The 17071-nt window shown below is 41.9% G+C and overlaps 1 protein-coding gene across 2 annotated transcripts in view; it reads right to left on the reverse strand.

Annotated features, from left to right (window-relative positions):
• The window catches only part of ush2a (Usher syndrome 2A (autosomal recessive, mild)), a 176120-nt gene that overhangs the window by 38282 nt on the left and 120767 nt on the right, over positions 1-17071 (reverse strand). For both annotated transcript variants that reach the window (XM_047331396.1, XM_035627624.2), the window contains 5 exons: positions 15731-15928; positions 15365-15519; positions 10817-11015; positions 3532-3639; positions 2014-2197 (listed from right to left, as the gene is read on the reverse strand). In XM_047331396.1, the coding sequence (XP_047187352.1) occupies positions 2014-2197; positions 3532-3639; positions 10817-11015; positions 15365-15519; positions 15731-15928 (844 nt within the window). The remainder of the gene's footprint in view (positions 1-2013; positions 2198-3531; positions 3640-10816; positions 11016-15364; positions 15520-15730; positions 15929-17071) is intronic.

The following is a 17071-nucleotide window of genomic DNA, read 5'->3' on the forward strand; positions in this document are numbered from 1 at the left end:
TTGCCTCCAGCAAAGGCCCACACAAGTTAAATTCGAGCATTTGAAAGAACGGGTGTCCATACTGTACATCTGTGTGTCTATGCTGACACAGGGACCACACTTGAGGTCCATTCTTTCTCCTCCTCCATGATATACCTTTCTCTCTCTCTTTCTCTTTCTGTCTTGTTGCCCCTGACCCACTCTCTACCTCTCCTGCCCATGACATCATAAGATAGATTTCCCTTTTAAGAGCGCGTGGCTCGCTGGTGCTAAAGCCTACATTAGCTGTGTAAGTGGGCCACCATTTAACATTAAAAGCCTTTAATTTGCTATAAACCCCGGCACACGTGCATTAATAGGCAGTTGGGTTATTGTTCCTGCGCAGGGCGCTTTAAACAGAAGGCCATTAGCACATCTGCACTGGGTTAGAACGCAGTCGAGAAAAGGTATTAAAGCTACTCATATGTTACTCTCATAGACACAAAGACACACGTAACAAAAACATGCATAAAGGCCCCTCGCTGACAGACACCAACTGAGTCAACAGGAGATAGAAGGAAAGAGAGAGAGTGACAGAAATCACGACAGCAAGAGAGCGGAGCACAGCAGTGAGAGAGTGTGATGGAGAGAGAGAATGTTATCATGGCATAAGGTTTCAGAGGGAGAATGAATTTTAACACTTCATCACTGGAAGATATTTACTTAAATGTAAACACCGCCTTGGGATATCAAAAGTAAAATGGTGTGTGTATGTGTGAGGTAGGTAATTGGTGAGTGGGGCATTTGCATCTGTTTGGCTGTGGATGTGGCTGAGTGTGTGTGTGTGTGTGTGTGTGTGTGTGTGTGTGTGTGTGTGTGTCCGTCCTGCGGGGCCAGCCAGAGGGAATAGGTTAATTCTCTCGTCATCTTAGACACTTCCTGGGCTGCCGAAGCAAAGTGACAGCTAATCAACATTGTCATAAATAATCAATGGCCACTTTGAGCAGTCTCACGCACGGACACATGCACACACACAAAGGCATGCGTGGGTACACACACACTGGGGCAAAAACACACACAAGTGGGCCTGGATAATGGGGCCGGTGCTCCCTGTGTAATTCTTGGTGCAGGACTAAATTGGGAAAAGAAGGGAAGGAGGAAGGGAATGAGGTAAGATGGCAGAGGACAGGAGGGGAAGGATGGAGGGAGGGAGGGAGGGAGAGAGAGAGAGAGAGAGAGCAAGGATAGAGAAGTGAATAGGAAGCAAGGCAAGTGATGAGAAGCGAAGGGGTCGGGACGGAAATGCCTTCTGGCAGACTATCTGGAATTAGGGAAAATTAAACGTCACACACACATACAGTCCTATCTTCTTCCATCCTTCCTTTCTCTTTCTCTTTCTCACACATAGAGGAGATTGGAGTACTGCAGGGTGTTATCCCAAGAATTCTATTTGGGGTAAAGGGAAATTGTCTCGGGAGAGGGAGAGAGAGAGGGCCGAAGACAGAGAGAGAGAGAGAGAGGGGGAGACGGGAGAGAAAGAAAGGTGAGGAGAGAGAGGGTATCATTTTACACTCCTATAATTAAAACAGGAAATCCATCTTGGAAAAAAAGACACGGATTAGCAAAGGTTAAATGAAAATAAACAGATAAATAAAATCCACGCTCCGCTGCTGTCTGTAAGCAAAAGCCAGATCTGATTTGTGATTCTAATGCATGTGCGTGTGTGTGGTAATGTTTGCGTCTGTCATTGGTATGTCAAATATTTGCTCATTAAATGACACAAACAGACATATACAGAGTGCAGTCCTGAGAGAGAGAGGGAGGCATGGGTGGGACGACAGGAGAGCTTTTGAAGCAGGGTGACCGCCATATGAACACACATACTGTACACACACACACACATAGATGGGAGAAATTAGGAATTAGAGTGTGATGATTAATTATGAAGCTACAAGTGAAGTGTGTTTATGCATGTGTGGCTTCTACATTTGTGCACACACTCGTACATGTTTGCGTCCACGTGTGTGTAAAAGCGTGCGAGTGCATGATGTCCACCTGCGGTTTGGCAGCAGTCCAGCGTCTGTGTAATTCTGGTCACGGTGGTCTCCAGTAAAAACAGTGTGACCGTCTCTCTGCAGTCTGTACTGGGAGATGTGTCCATTAGGCCGGGACGGCTGATCCCAGTACAGCTCCACCGCTGATGTGTTTATTATCAGGTGTCTGGGCCTTGACCATACGCCTTGAGAGGCAGAGAGCAGAAGAAGAGAAGGGCGTGAGCATTTTCCACATTCATTAATTGGAACCTATGATTAATTACATGATATATTATAATCACCATTTTTTAAATAAGTTATTGGTAAATTCTCTTACAGCCGTGGCTATTCCTGTTCATTCTAAAAGTACAGTTTATGTTGTGTTTATTTCAAACAAAAGTTGCATCACCTCTTTTAATTTTTTCCCTTGCTGATACCAAACTGTACAAGAGTATATATGAAGTCTTTTTATAAACTGAGCAGTACCTGGTGCCTTGTGACTAAGATCAGTTATTTGTATGGAAAGGCAGATCATTGAATTATTGAGGCAACACTTGACTTCTTTCTCACAGTGATTTAGATTATGATGAAATGATGAGCTCATGAGACGATGTGGTTTTCAATTCTGTACTGCACGATTTCAATTATTAGGATGCAGATGATCTAAGACTCAACAATTTGCCTGTGTACAAGAGGAGACTTTAATTAACTTACTTTCATCAAAATTGAATCGTTTACACACAAACATGTAGCAAATATGTTAATTCCTGTTAGGCAGAGAGATATTTTTTTTAAGGTGACTTAAACTGATGTGGTGGCATTGTGGCTGACATTGAGACACAAGGATAAGGGTGGGGAGCGGCGGGGAGGAGGGGCTTCAATAAAAAAAAAAATAGAAGGCCTATATAAAAATAAATAGAGTGAAAGACAAAAGATCCAATAGTTAGGAGCACAAAGGGAAAGAATGAGATATTTAAATGGAAAAGAAACAGCGGCAATACTGACACCTCAGAGGAGCGATAAATGTGCAATAGGTTTCGAGAGGAGAGACATTATGTAAAAGAAGCAGAGTTGGGAAGATGAGGGGAAAAAGAAGATGAATGATGTGGAAGGAAAAGTTCAAGACAAAAGAGAGACAAGGAGAGAAAGAGGATTAAAAGAGGAAAGAATATCCTTATTGAAGTTCTCCAATAAATACAAATACATGAAGCAATTTTAGTCAGGCAACAAAACAAGGCTTTCTTTATACCGTATTCAACAGAGAGGAAGAAGAGAGAGAGGCTCAATGTCAATATTTATTACAAAATATCAAGGGTTTAAGTGATTGGTTTTGGTTCTTCAATCAATTAAATGAATACATTTTATATTTAGAACAATTTTAGATATTCTGCCCGTTATCTATGCCAACAAAAAGCTAAAAAGAGCAAAAATTACATAAAATCAAAATCTTCTTCTTCAAGTTTTGAGTTCAGGTTATATTTGCCATTGGCTACACATTCTTACGTCATACATTTGTGTGTGTGTGTGTGTGTGTGTGTACCAGTAGGCAAGGCTTGCAGGGTGCGTCCCGTGGAAGGTAAACTGGCTCCACATCCGACAGCTGTACAAGCCACCAGAAGAAAACTGTAGTCTGTGTACGGCTGCAAACCTGTAGCACAGACATGTAGAAATATATGCTAAAATGATCACAAACGATCAATAATCAATTAATCAATCATCACACACATTTTTATATGTCCAGATTCTTTACATTCATCACAATAAACTTTACAGAACAATACAGTGAAAATGACAGAGGGATACAGAGATGAAGCGGAAGAGAAGACAGAGAGAGAGAGAGAGAGAGAGAGAGAGAGAGAGAGAGAGACCGTATCACTGATTTGCGTCCTGACGGATTTCTCTCTCTCTCTCTCTCTCTCTCCGCTTTACTCTCCCTTTCTCTGTTCTTTCCACACTCTCTCAACGGATGGATCCATATCTGTCGGTGTTAAATTATGCATGCCATAACTCAATAATGAAACAACGTAAAGATGGGCAGCCGCGGAACTGACATGGGATAGGACCGGTCCAACGCTGTAATGTCATCAGCTTTTGATCTATGATAATTATGATACCTTGGTATGCGTTTAGGCTACAGCATCCAGACATGATTTATTTATAGGCACCTGCCATGCAGTCGGAAAGAAATCACATAGCGACTGAGTGGTCCTTTAACGGCAACCACAGGAAATCAGTTTTCTGTGTAATGTTTCCCCGATTACATTGCGATTTAAATACTGAACGTTGCCAAAAATCTTAGATATTCTATACAAAGTTATCATAACTTTCTGGCGATTGAAAACCTTTTTTCCTTCACATATATTTCCTGCCTGGTTCTTAATGTAAAGTGGATGGATGGGATGAATGGATGCAAATCCTTAATGCTGTTACGGGGGTTGACTGGATATTTTATGGTCATTCACTTAGCTGACAGGCTACAACAGCTTACAAATCAAATTCAAAAGAAAATGAATGAACGAAAAACGACTATTTCAAAAGGATGACGGCAAAAACTGGCTCTGACACTGCATAATACACTGTGTTGAATTCTTTATTATGCACTATTTTAGGTGAGGTAATAACTTTTTACAATATTAATGATTTCTGATGGGTTGCATAAATGTATTTGAATATTAAGCAAAATCTAATTAAGGCTCAAAATACTGTATTTTTTATTTTTTTAATATTACATAAAAGAGAAAATTCTTAAATTTTAATGACTCTTCTGCTGTATGTTTAATATTGAAGGCAAATAGACAACGGGGGACTATTTACTATCAGATCTCAGACAGAATAGTAGAAGTCATTAAAAATGAATTAGATAAAAGTATTACACCTTTGAATTAGCGGGGGGGAAAAATATCACAAATAATACATTTTTTGATATGATTTATCTAAAATTATTTAAATAGTCTATTGACATTTTCCAGCTGTGAATAGTTGGCGGTCGAGAGTCAGACAGTGACGCCCTACAGTGTGTCTCAGATGCAGGTCGGTATCCATCCTGTCTTGACTACATACGGCAGTGAACATGTACACGCATGCAAGCACGCGAGCACGCACGCACACACGCACACACACACACACACTAATGCACAGCGGAGTGCTTTAAAACGGTGTCCTCACGTCTCTTTCTACTGCTTAGTCTGCTTAACATGCCTTGCAGCCTGCCATGCTTAACCCAATCTCTGATCAATTTGTGTGTGTGTGTGTGTGGGTGTGTGTGAGTGTGTGTGTGTGGGCATGTTCTTATGTGTGCAAATGTTCTCACAATGTTGCCCCTGTGTTTGGGTTAAACAAAGAAAATCTGCCAGCCATATGAAAGTACTAGGGCGGACGCGTAAGGCTCTGTTACACTATTTAACTGTGCAACTAAGCGTGTGTATATGCATGTGTGCACTGTAGCAGAGTAAATGACATCTGCACTGCAAGTGATGCCATTTGTTGAAACACTAAAGCAGTGTAGCAATAAAGCAGTAAAGCCTCCGTACATTTTTCCACACGCAGACAGGCAGGGTGTCCCCATGGAACTCAGAACAGGGGTCGAAAACTGGGCCGAACACTGTGTGACAATGTTTCGAACACAGGCCACTGGTACACAACAGTATGGGGCAAGGAAGACCTAACTAATGAACTCATGAACAAAAAATTGTGCCTATTAATTACAGCCTACATTCAGTTCAAGAAGCACAAGTCAACTGATCAGAGAACGTGCTCGTAAAGGTTCCACTTTCAATAAAATGAACAAAGTCTGGGACTCAAGAACTAGGTAAAAAACACTTTAACACATCTTTTGATTCTCCAACCATTCTGACTAATGCTTTCCTCATTAAATCATATTTCTCATCCAATACATGTGCAGATGCATGCGAACGCGCACACAAACGCCTCTGATTTCTTGATGTGTTTCAAATTATATTGGACACTCCACCTGAAGAGGGCAGTGTTGTTCTGCTGGAGAAATAACACCAAGACGAGGATGGTGTGTGTGTGTGTGTGTGTGTGTGTGTGTGTGCTTATGTGTGTGCTTACGTGTGTGCTTACGTGTGTGCCTGCATTGTGCAACAACAAAAAAAGCAAAAATGTGGGCTATTCCCATACGTGCATGTACCCATGCATACCATGCATGTGCACCTATGTGCTTGATTATAGCGAAACAGAGGAAGTTTCAATCATTTTACCAGTGATCACCGGGAAAGTGAAAAACAGGTGGAGGCCGCTCTGATGTGAGCAGCCAGCGGCTCACCGACACGGAGTGAAACAAGGCTGTAACTGTCATCTTCAGACACGGACACAGTGGAGATTGGTCTGTGTTCATGTCAGACGGAGACGGAGACTTCGGCAGTAAGACGGCAGTAAAAAGTTGGTGCTCACGTTCAAATATGAAATCAGACATTGCATGTGAGAAGAACGACACAAGGAAGAGATTTGTGAGATGGAAATAACTGATTTAAAACAGTATCAGGTTGACAGGTTGCCGAGTCCTGTGTGCATTAGAGAATATGATAGGATGATGGGCACAGGCCGCAATACCATGCCAGTTACCTGATACACACAGAGAGAGAGAGAGAGACAGACGGAGAGATCGGGAGAGAAGGAGAGAGAGAGAGAGGCAGAGAGAGAGAGAGAGAGAGAGAGAGACAGACGGAGAGATCGGGAGAGAAGGAGAGAGAGAGAGAGGGAGAGAGAGAGAGAGAGAGAGAGACAGACGGAGAGATCGGGAGAGAAGGAGAGAGAGTGAGAGGCAGAGAGAGAGAGAGAGAGAGAGAGGAGGGAAGCCATGCAGGGGGCAGAAGGAAAGAGAAGAAAAAGAGAAATGGCACAATGAAGCGCAGGACAGGAGAGGCAAATTCAGTCGAAAAAAAACAAAAAAGGATTCAAACAAAAACTTTCATTGCACGTCAAACTGAAAGAACAGACTGTGGATGCATCAAGAACAAGTATGAAAATGAGAAGAAGAAAACTGTACGAGAGAGAGAGAGAGAGAGAGAGAGAGAGAGAGAGAGGGAGAGCAAAGAGAGATAGAAAAGAGCTTTGATAACACCTCTCCTAAATAATTAAGAGTTTGACTTCCTGTCTGTGGCTTCCTAATGCAGAGACCGTCTGGAATGGAACAATGAGATCAGGTTCACACACGCACGGGCGCACGCACACACACGCGCGCATGGACGCACGCACAAACACACACACACATATGTATGTACAAAAATATGTAGACACAGAATGTCTCTTTTTTATTAAAATATCTTTTCATTTGTGATGCAAAGGTTTCATTCTTATTTTGACTCTCTCTTTTTTTTTGCTTTTGTATTAATAAACTTTTAAATTGTGGCTTAATAAAAAACCCTAATCTGCAGAAGTTACATTTTTCAACTGGAAAGAAAATTCATGAATGTGTCCCTCCCATTTCCCATTTGCGCTTTTAACTCGTCGAGCTTCATTTTCACCTATTTAGCTCATACACATGAGTAAATATTCAAATATATATTATTTAATTTGCTTGAAAAAAAAATCTCAGCAGTTCTCTGTCCCTTTCCTCCCTGACGACCACAGGGGGAGGGCAGACTTGGGCCCTGAACAGGAGAGAGAGTTCTGGCAGCATCAACTCAGGTGAACGTCCCAGAGATCATCCCTCTTCTCATCCCCCAAACTAAAGTTTTGGGGGTTAGAAGCAGAGGTGATGAGACAGTCACAGGGTGTGTTGTTACTTCGCTGGGTGAAACTCCTTGAGTAACGCCGACACGTCTGACATGGGACAGATTCCGAACTGATACGTGATAAGAAAGGTGGTTCTCTATCTCCTCTCCTCCTCGACCCATGTCTACATGCCTGTATCTTTACCACGGACCAATCAGAGCATGGACTGTGGGGGAAACGCATTAATAAATAAAAGAACATACTCTATTCCCTGCTGTTCTGAATTAATAATGAGCCTACAGAAGACCAATTAAACACATGATTAATGCCATAATCTATATAATTGCAGGCAATAATTCATTGTGAGCTAATGATAGCAATACTTAATATCGATTCACATGGGGTGTCTTTGTACAGCAAGTGCTTAATTCTGTCAATGAAGTGTCTCTTTTTCAGAACTGCTAAAAATTATATTAATAAGAGTCTATTTCTCGCTTTTCCTAAGGCGAATTGCTGATAAACAGGAAATAGTAGAAGCAACAACATTTGTTTTTCCATTTTTAGATTCTGACATCATGGAGGCGGCCGCTGATTTAATTTTGTAGGACTTTAGAGAATTGATTCAGTGCTTTTACTAGCTTCACAACCCCACTGTTAACTACTGTTGCACATCATTTTAAAGCCTAGAAGGTGACATTTTGGGGAAAATTGATATAATTCTGTTCTTTTATACCTTTACTATGAAGCAACAGGTCCTCCCAGCTAAACACACCGTTTTAATTTTATTATTCCATCATCTAAAATAATTATTATAATATGATTACATTTTTCATGACCGAGTGTGAGTTCTCTTAATAAATCTATCTTACTTTCTGGCCCTACGGATAAACTATTTATCAGATCAAATAAGTTACAACACTGCAAGAGTGATTCAATCTGAGATAGACATTTTTTGTGGCTAAAAAAAGCACATTACTCCAGTTTCTGTGGTCTGAGTGACTGAGTGTGAGCTCTTTGAGTGTCTGTCTCTGCAAGTGGCGAGAGCCGTCGGAGAGATGCAGGGAAGATGAATAATGGCGTATTAAACATTAAGAATGAGGGGAGTAGCGCGGCAATTATTTCTGTTCATATCTCACCGAAAACACTTAGTTACATCCATCCACCCTTTCATCTGTCCCACTCCTTCCTCCCTTTCTCCTTCACTCTTAGAAAAATGTCAGTGATGCATCATACACTCCTTCAGTCTGACAATTTTTTGGGGGGCAACTCCTTTGCCGCCTTTGAAATTCTCCCCCTACCTACCTCTATGGCTGTTTCACTTTTTACTGGACAGTTTTTGTAATTGAATTTGCACAAAACCATATTAACAGCGACGATTTAGCGGCAGTTGATTATCATTACGTCAAACACATGAAGTATGTTGAGGAACACTCGAGTCCACGTCTGTGTATGTGCCTGCAGTGATATGTTTTATAATACATATAATATAGCCTTAAAAATCACAACGTTCATTTGAAATGAATGAACCATTAGAAATAAAAACAGATTTTTTTACCAATACTGATAATTTCTAAATTAAATAATAATGAAGAGCATACAGTATATAAAGTGACAATGTACTTTTGAGTTAACATATATAAATACACTGTATATAGTAGAGTTGCTCTGAGCTGAAGAGCAGGACTGTTATTGGGGTCACTCGGGCTCTTTTTGATTAACATGCATTTGCTATAAAAAGTTGATTTCTGATCCTCTGTCACGGTGAAATGTTATTTTTTCAGCGTCTCTTGTTAAAACAATACCCTGCGATACGTTAAAACACTGTGACATGTTTCCACATGCATGTGCTGTGACAACGAGCGCAGTGGAGAAATGAGAGAGTCACACAGAGAGAGAGAGAGAGAGAGAGAGAGAGAGAGAGAGAGAGAGAGAGAGAGAGAGAGTGCCGGAGTGGTGGTTTTGGCTGAACGTGCAGGGTTCTCCAGTGTCTCACTGGGGTACAGGGGAATTTCACACACACATGCTGGTTGCTTACACTGGCACATGGGGCTGGTACAGTACATTACCATCTCTATTTGGCATTGTTTGCTTTGCCTCATGCCTACACATACAAACACACACACACACACACACACACACACACACACACACACACACACACACACACACACACACACACACACACACACACACGTGCACACAACTCCTGACCATAGAAGCCAACCACAGGTACCATGGGAATAGTCTATTGGCTACTGGCAAAGCCGACGCCTGGTCCGAGGCCAAGACAGAGCGGGGAGGAGCCGTGGAGGGAATGCCAATGAGTTCCAGCTTTGTAAAACATGTCATCACTTGGTTATATGTAAAAAAAAAAAAAAAAATAATTCATGTGGACTATTCGGGTCCCAAGAAACAGTAAGTTATGTCTTGTGTGATAATACTATCACATTATATCGTAATATTATTTTGTGTTTTGTCTGCTGTCTCCGATACGTGCTCTTTTGATACAGACAACTAGGATTTGTTTAACAGCGATTCAGATTGTGCGTCTGTGTGTGTGTGTCTGTGTGTGTGTGTTTGTGTGTGTTTTCCAACTGATGGCAGTGGGCCAAGCAACACTGCTCCTCCTTAGGGCAGATAAAACACGACTCACAAATCACCCGGTCCCAACACCATGTTTGTGTGCAGACCTAAGACGGCTGCTTCACTTCTGAGTGTTTTTATTAGAGCACTGGGGTGTCACACTGCTTTTGTTGTGCGGCTTGTTTACTCTTGCTCGTGTTCTCTCGAGTCTCTATGTATGTGTGCACCTCACCACTGTGTTTGAACGGGCAATTTTTTGTTTCGTCCACGCGTGTGCATGTGAGCGTTTGTCTGTGTGAAGGGTTGGACCAGAGACACAGAACGGCAGGAATCAGATGTATGTTCAGTCATTAGATGGCTTCCACAGACCAGCACACATGAATTGAATTGAACTGAAAAAGGAAAAGAAAGGGGGAGGGTCGGACAGGTAGGAAGAGAGGAAGAGGTGGAGATGTGTAGGAGAGAAGAAGATGGGTAAGGGGAAGAAAGAGTCAAGGGGATAAAAGAAAGGAGAAGTAAGGGAAAAGAAATCAGATAAAAGCTGTATGATAAAACAAGTATCTTACCAGTCACGGTATAATTTCTGTGTCCTGCTGTGTGTGTGACAATGGTTCCAACACCTGTCCGGTTCAGTTGGTACCGTTGTATGAATCCATTGGGATGAGTAGGTTCAGACCAGCTCACATGGAGGGAGGAGGGACTTAAAGCTGTTACCACTGGAGGCTGCACGCCCTCTGGGACCCCCTGGACCGTGGCTGCCACCACCTAAACACACACCCCACATGGAAACACACACAGGGACACAGGAAGCAAACACACACACACACACACACACACACACACACACACACACACACACACACACAGATGCAAACAGAAGGAAACACATGCACAGGATATTACATTTTACAGAATTTAAAAGATGCGGATAACAGAGTTATTGATCATTTATGAATGTAATTAACACCATCACAACCCAATAACAAGGCTGCATCCAAATGTAGGGCTCCTCTTTCTAAGGTAATAAAAACTTTGTTGACAACAGAGGAAGGCCTTTTCTGGCTCTGGAGTAACTTTACAAAATGTAAAACAGAAATTTCAAGTGTGCACAGCAACAACCTACTGCTAAATATGACCAAAACTAGGAAGAAATTAACCACTATATACAGCATGGGAAAATATTCCTGTACAAGATAGCACCGTAATGAGCTGTTTGTATTTGACCAATATACCATTACCATGTTACTGACTTTCCCAAGAGCAGTATACCAGAGTGAGAACACTGGAAATTGACAGTTTGTCGTGAAGAACTGTGGGTTCACCCTGTCTAGTGCCAAGATGGACACACTGTCTTAACCAAAGACTGTATATTAAAATAAACTTGTAGTAACCAGGTCTGGAAAGTGCCTGAAACCTGTTGATGGTCTCAAGCTCTACTTTCAAGTCTTCTTACAGCATGATGTCCATTTTGTGAATTCCTCTCCTCCAAACCAATGGGTGACGTCACTGCGGGTCGTCGCTTGGTCTTTAGTGACCTACTCCATTGCATTAGCATTTTTTGCATGACAAAGGATCCTATTGAAGGCAATGCAATCTGTAATAAGCATTTTAATTCTGAAGGCTGTGGTGGTTCCACTCAGTAGTATTACCAGCTGCTACAAAAAGTAAAAAAAAAAAACATTAAACAAAACATCATGCATCAGCCCCCTGCTCTATGTTCAGGTCGTACATAAAAATTCATATTCAATTCGCTTTTTTTCATACAGTGTTGCGAGTGACCCTCGAGCAGCAGCTGTGGGCGCCTGTGAACGCCGGGTGAATGTGGAGACCACAGAATCACGGGGCAATCTGCTACTAACGGCAACGGGGATATCCTGCCTTAATAGACTGTCACTAGCACTTCCCCCACCTGTCCCACACAGTGCTATGCAATTAGAACACTGCTACTACAACTAAGGAGACACACACACACATACACACACACGTGCACACACACACACAAACACACCGTTATACACACACACAAACATAAAGAGGTGGAGGAGAGCAACACAGCAAAGGAGACAGGGAAGAGGAAGATAAGGAAGATGCAGGAGTGCAGTATCAATCAGTGAGTGCCTCAGTGTGCTGTCAACTCAGATGCCTGTCAAGATTTTTAGCTCAAAAGTAAACAAAATAAACGCCACATAAGCACCTGAGTAAACTTATCTCGAAGTGCTCTGGTGGACAACTTAACTCAGGACCCAGTGATGAGCAGCACGTGGACGCAGGGACATTAGGCACCTGCATAATCTGGCTCCTCTTCACAAAACAACTGAGTCACTAGTGATGACACCTACTGTATCTGTACTCAATCCTGTTTGACTTCGAATGAGTTATCATGTAAACATGACATGGTCAGAGAGGTAGTTAGCTGAGAATAATACAATGTCAATGCTTACATCTCACCCACTCGATAAAAAGATGAATAGATGAAAGCATGTCTCACAAGGACACTCTCCGTCCAAACCGTGTTTCTGTTTTCAAAGGAGTGGAAACACGGAGGGACGGAGAAAAAACTGGGATTGTGAAAAGACACAAAAGGGGAGGAAGGGTGAATAATGGACACCAGATGACGGTTGTTAAAAGAGAAACGGGTGTTTGGGCAGTAGGAAGGAGTGAGGATGAGAGAGCTTCAGAAAGGAAAGAGACCACAGTTGGGAGAAAGTGGAGAGTCAAAGGACTGACAGGAGACAAATAGCAGGAACAACGGGACCAAAGGATGCGAAGACCAGGAGGAGGACCAATCGCCGTTCCCCCTCTCTAAGTGACCAACGGCATTAGATCAGTACCGTCTGTTGTCACAGCAGGTGTGTGTTTGCGCGTGGCTGTGTTTGTTTGTCTGTGCCTTTGTGTGTATGTGTGAGGTGGCTGATGCCAGGTAATTGCAGTGGTGTATTAGGTTAGCCCAAGTTATCCCATAATTGGGACTGTTTGGCCAATTTTCGCCGGTGTACGAACTAATTCCAATTCGCTTCCAGCTTCTGCTGGGAGCGTGTGTGCTTGTTTGAGTGAACATGTGTGTGTGTGAGACAGGCAGGTAGACCGAGGGAACGCGGAAGACAAAGATTGGGTTTGTGGTGTGTAGCTGCGTACGGCTTCACGAGATTATGTGCTGTATACAGAGTTCCCTTGTTGGTCCTGTTGGTAATGGGGTTCTCAGTTCCCAGCCAGGCTGATCTATGGGTGGGCTTTCTATAGACAACCTTCTATACACAGTCAAACGCGCCAATGATGACATCATTCTCTAGTCCCAATCTCCAACAGAACAATTAACCCTTTACAGAAAACAGCAGTACACATATTGGGAAATTTACGGGAATACCTTTACATCTCTCTCTCTCTACATATATATACACACATGTATACATATACATATATATGACCATTTGTCACTCATTTTTTATCCTTGTCCATTCATTCATTCCTATTTATTCCATTCATTCATTCCCATTTCATTCATGGCATCATTCTCCCCAGCATTAATTTTCTGTAAACATCATTCCATCAGCAGTTCATCTATCGACCCTTCGCAACTAATTTAAACAAGTTAACCTACATCTCCCCCTCTTTAATCCATTCACCCCTCCAGTGACACAGCTCCTGCCACTCCCTTTACATAAGAATGTGCTAATCAAAATAATGAGATGTTAAATTAGCTTTAAGAAGAAAAAAAAGCCAGAAAGACAGTTTTCATCATGAGCTTTCATCATCTCTAAGCTGGAAAAATTAATTGTTGTGGTGATATCAGCTCGGCTACAGCCAGAGAGATAGCAGGGGGAGTTCTGTGTGAAGCTATTATGGACACTATCACAAACATCAGGTAGGCTCAGCAAATCCAGCAAAGCTTTGCATATGGGGGGACGGGGGGACGGACAAGGCTACATAACAACTTGTTCAGACACGGGAACAGTACAGAGTGCACACAGTGTGGAAACATCACAGATAATTTATTAGCAACAAAAGGTCAGACAAGTTTAGAATTTGTAAAATATCACTCGCACAACAACTGTGTACCTGAATTATGATGCAAACAGTGTTTGGAATTCAGCATCTGAGGCGACTTTTACGAGAGGGCAAAAGAGCGTTTAACCGAAAGGCCACTGACCAAACATCGGATCAGAGGAGTGGCCAACGGCGCAGCACCAACGCTGCAATGTCGCTGTCCTAAATGTGCCCAATGTGAAGTAAGACGTTTCTCTTTGATAGAGACAAGGAAAGGTTACTTTTGCAAATTTGCATGTTTGGAGGAGAAATCCCAATAACCTTGCAGAGTATTAATGCAAATATATTAATAATTTTAGTAAGATGGCAAAGAAAAAAAATAATATTCTGATTCAAATCAATCTTCATTTGAATTGTCCAACATTGACTAATAAAAACCAGAGATCAATCTTTTATTTTTTAAATTTTTTTTTACAGTTGATGGCCTTTTCCCTTGGATGCGTGAAGCGTTAACCTTCTCATGCAATAACATCTGGGAGCTCAAGAAACAAAAAACGTGTGTGAACCGATCCACTGAATGCACAAAGCCTAGGTGCATTTTTGGATTTAAAATCTATGTCAACAGTGAAGAAAAGCCATACATGAGATGAAAAATGGAGGTGAAATAGTGTGGAAATACCACAATCCTTCGGAACTGTTAAACACAGATCACAATGCCATCCAATCTTGAACGAACCTCAATGGAGAAGCAATTTGTTCTAAAGTTACCATCCAAGTCTCTGCCTGTCCAATAAGGTATGTCTTCTTTGCACTTGCCTCCTGATGATTCAGTTTAAAATCAAAAGTTGTTCTCTATAAGATACATGGTTAACATATTTTTTTTACCTATAGTGTCCTGTCTCTGCACCACACCCCATGTATTAAACAAAGAACATATTGACACTGTTCATGTTAAATAAAAAGTATAGTAATGGAACTTAGTTTCACATTTCTCATATATCCAGGTTCATATTTGGTATTTGTGAGACTATGCTGCAAATGAGATAAAATTGTGACATAACTGAGAAAATGTTTGTTGGACACACAACTTTGATAGCACTGACACCAACAGTGCTATCACGAAGTCTTACCTGTGTACTGTCAGTACAACCGACCCGGTTACAGACCCTCAGCTGGTAGTTGTATTCCTGGAAAGGCCTGATCCCACCCACATCAGTGAATCTGTTTTCATCACCACGGTAACGCTCTTGTCCATCTCGCAGTATAACAACGTGGGTGATGACCCCTGGTAAAATGGAAAAAAGGGAAACCTTGAAAATCTTTAAACATTAGTTTTTCTCAATAATTAAAAGATCTCAGCCTTTGAGTTTTGAATCTGCATTCATAAAAGTTATAAAAAGCACTCTATTGCAGTCAATTAAACTACTTTAAGTACTAGTTCTAGTTTAACACCCAAACACTTGTGCTATACACATGCACACACATACAGTACATACCGTTAGGCCTGGCAGGTGCTTGCCATTGCAACTGGATGATGTCATCTCGTCCACCAGGGCGACTCCAACGGGGCGGCACCACTCCCCATGGTTTGTCTTCACTGGTGGTGACTGTCGTAACACCACTGGAGCCTCGTCCAAAGCTATTCCAGCCCCTTACTCTGTACTCATAGGTGGTGAAGGGCTCCAGGTGAAAGTCTATGTGAGAGTAAGGAAGGACAGAGGAAAAGGTAAAAGGAAGACATCGCATTAGAAAGGTTAGTATGGTATGTATTCAAATATCAAGTAAAGCAGGCACAAGATGTTATAAAAATGTAAATGGCTCTTGATTGCAAAACGGTTTCCCACCTCTGTGATCTATGAACATACACCAAATATGTGCACTATCACTGGTGCATAGTTGCAGATGTCAGCTAGTGACAGAAGCACTTTGTAAAGTTATAAACATTCCGGTGAGGTATACATAGAGGAGCATGTATGCATACAGATGCACGGGCACACAATTACACACATCTGAGCATTATTTTTAGGAGTGTTGAGGGACGTCTGCTGTAAATGACACCATGTTTTTAACCACCAGTCTGGGACTCTTGTCTTTACTACTGTGATAACTGATGCAGCAAAATACACACAGTGAAACACACATGTAAATAAAGCGCTTAATGTGTTTGCACGCATTAATGCCTCAAAAGTGTGTCTGTTTAGAACAGATTCCAAAGATTCTACGCTTCAGTCGTGTGTGAACAATACTTAATATTGCACATGTGGTGCTGTCTGTGTGTGATCTACCTTAGTCTTTTCTTGATAAGTATAGCATGATATCATGTGTGCGTGTGTGTGTGTGTGTGAGTAAGTGAGTGTGAGTGTGTATGTGCACATGAGAAACATCTGGCGTATGGTGGGTGGCGACAGCTTTATGTGCTTCTGCCCAGATGGTGTCACAGCATCGCCTAGAAACTCTTATCCTAACCGCACCATGTCACCCCCCCATCCCCACACACACACACACACACACACACACACACAGAACCACATTCACTAGAGTAGGTAACTACACAAAAAAACATAATTGTAAATGCACAACCAACCAAACAAACAAATAACATCCTCAATCACTTGATTAACAGATAAAACGAAAGTAACGAATGTAACTACGGTTCTATGAATCCTGGATGACAGTGTTAAGCACTGCTTGTGGCGGTCAGTGAGGATAAAATAGAAATAGTCAGATAAATGTGTGGACAGACTAAAAACCTGAGACATTCCTACAAACACCAACACACACTCACTCCCATTGGGCTAATTAACAGTAGAGAATTTTGAAATGGCATTGAAGCGCCC

This window comes from Scophthalmus maximus, chromosome 4 (assembly GCF_022379125.1).
Source record: "Scophthalmus maximus strain ysfricsl-2021 chromosome 4, ASM2237912v1, whole genome shotgun sequence".
Lineage (NCBI taxonomy): Eukaryota > Metazoa > Chordata > Actinopteri > Pleuronectiformes > Scophthalmidae > Scophthalmus > Scophthalmus maximus.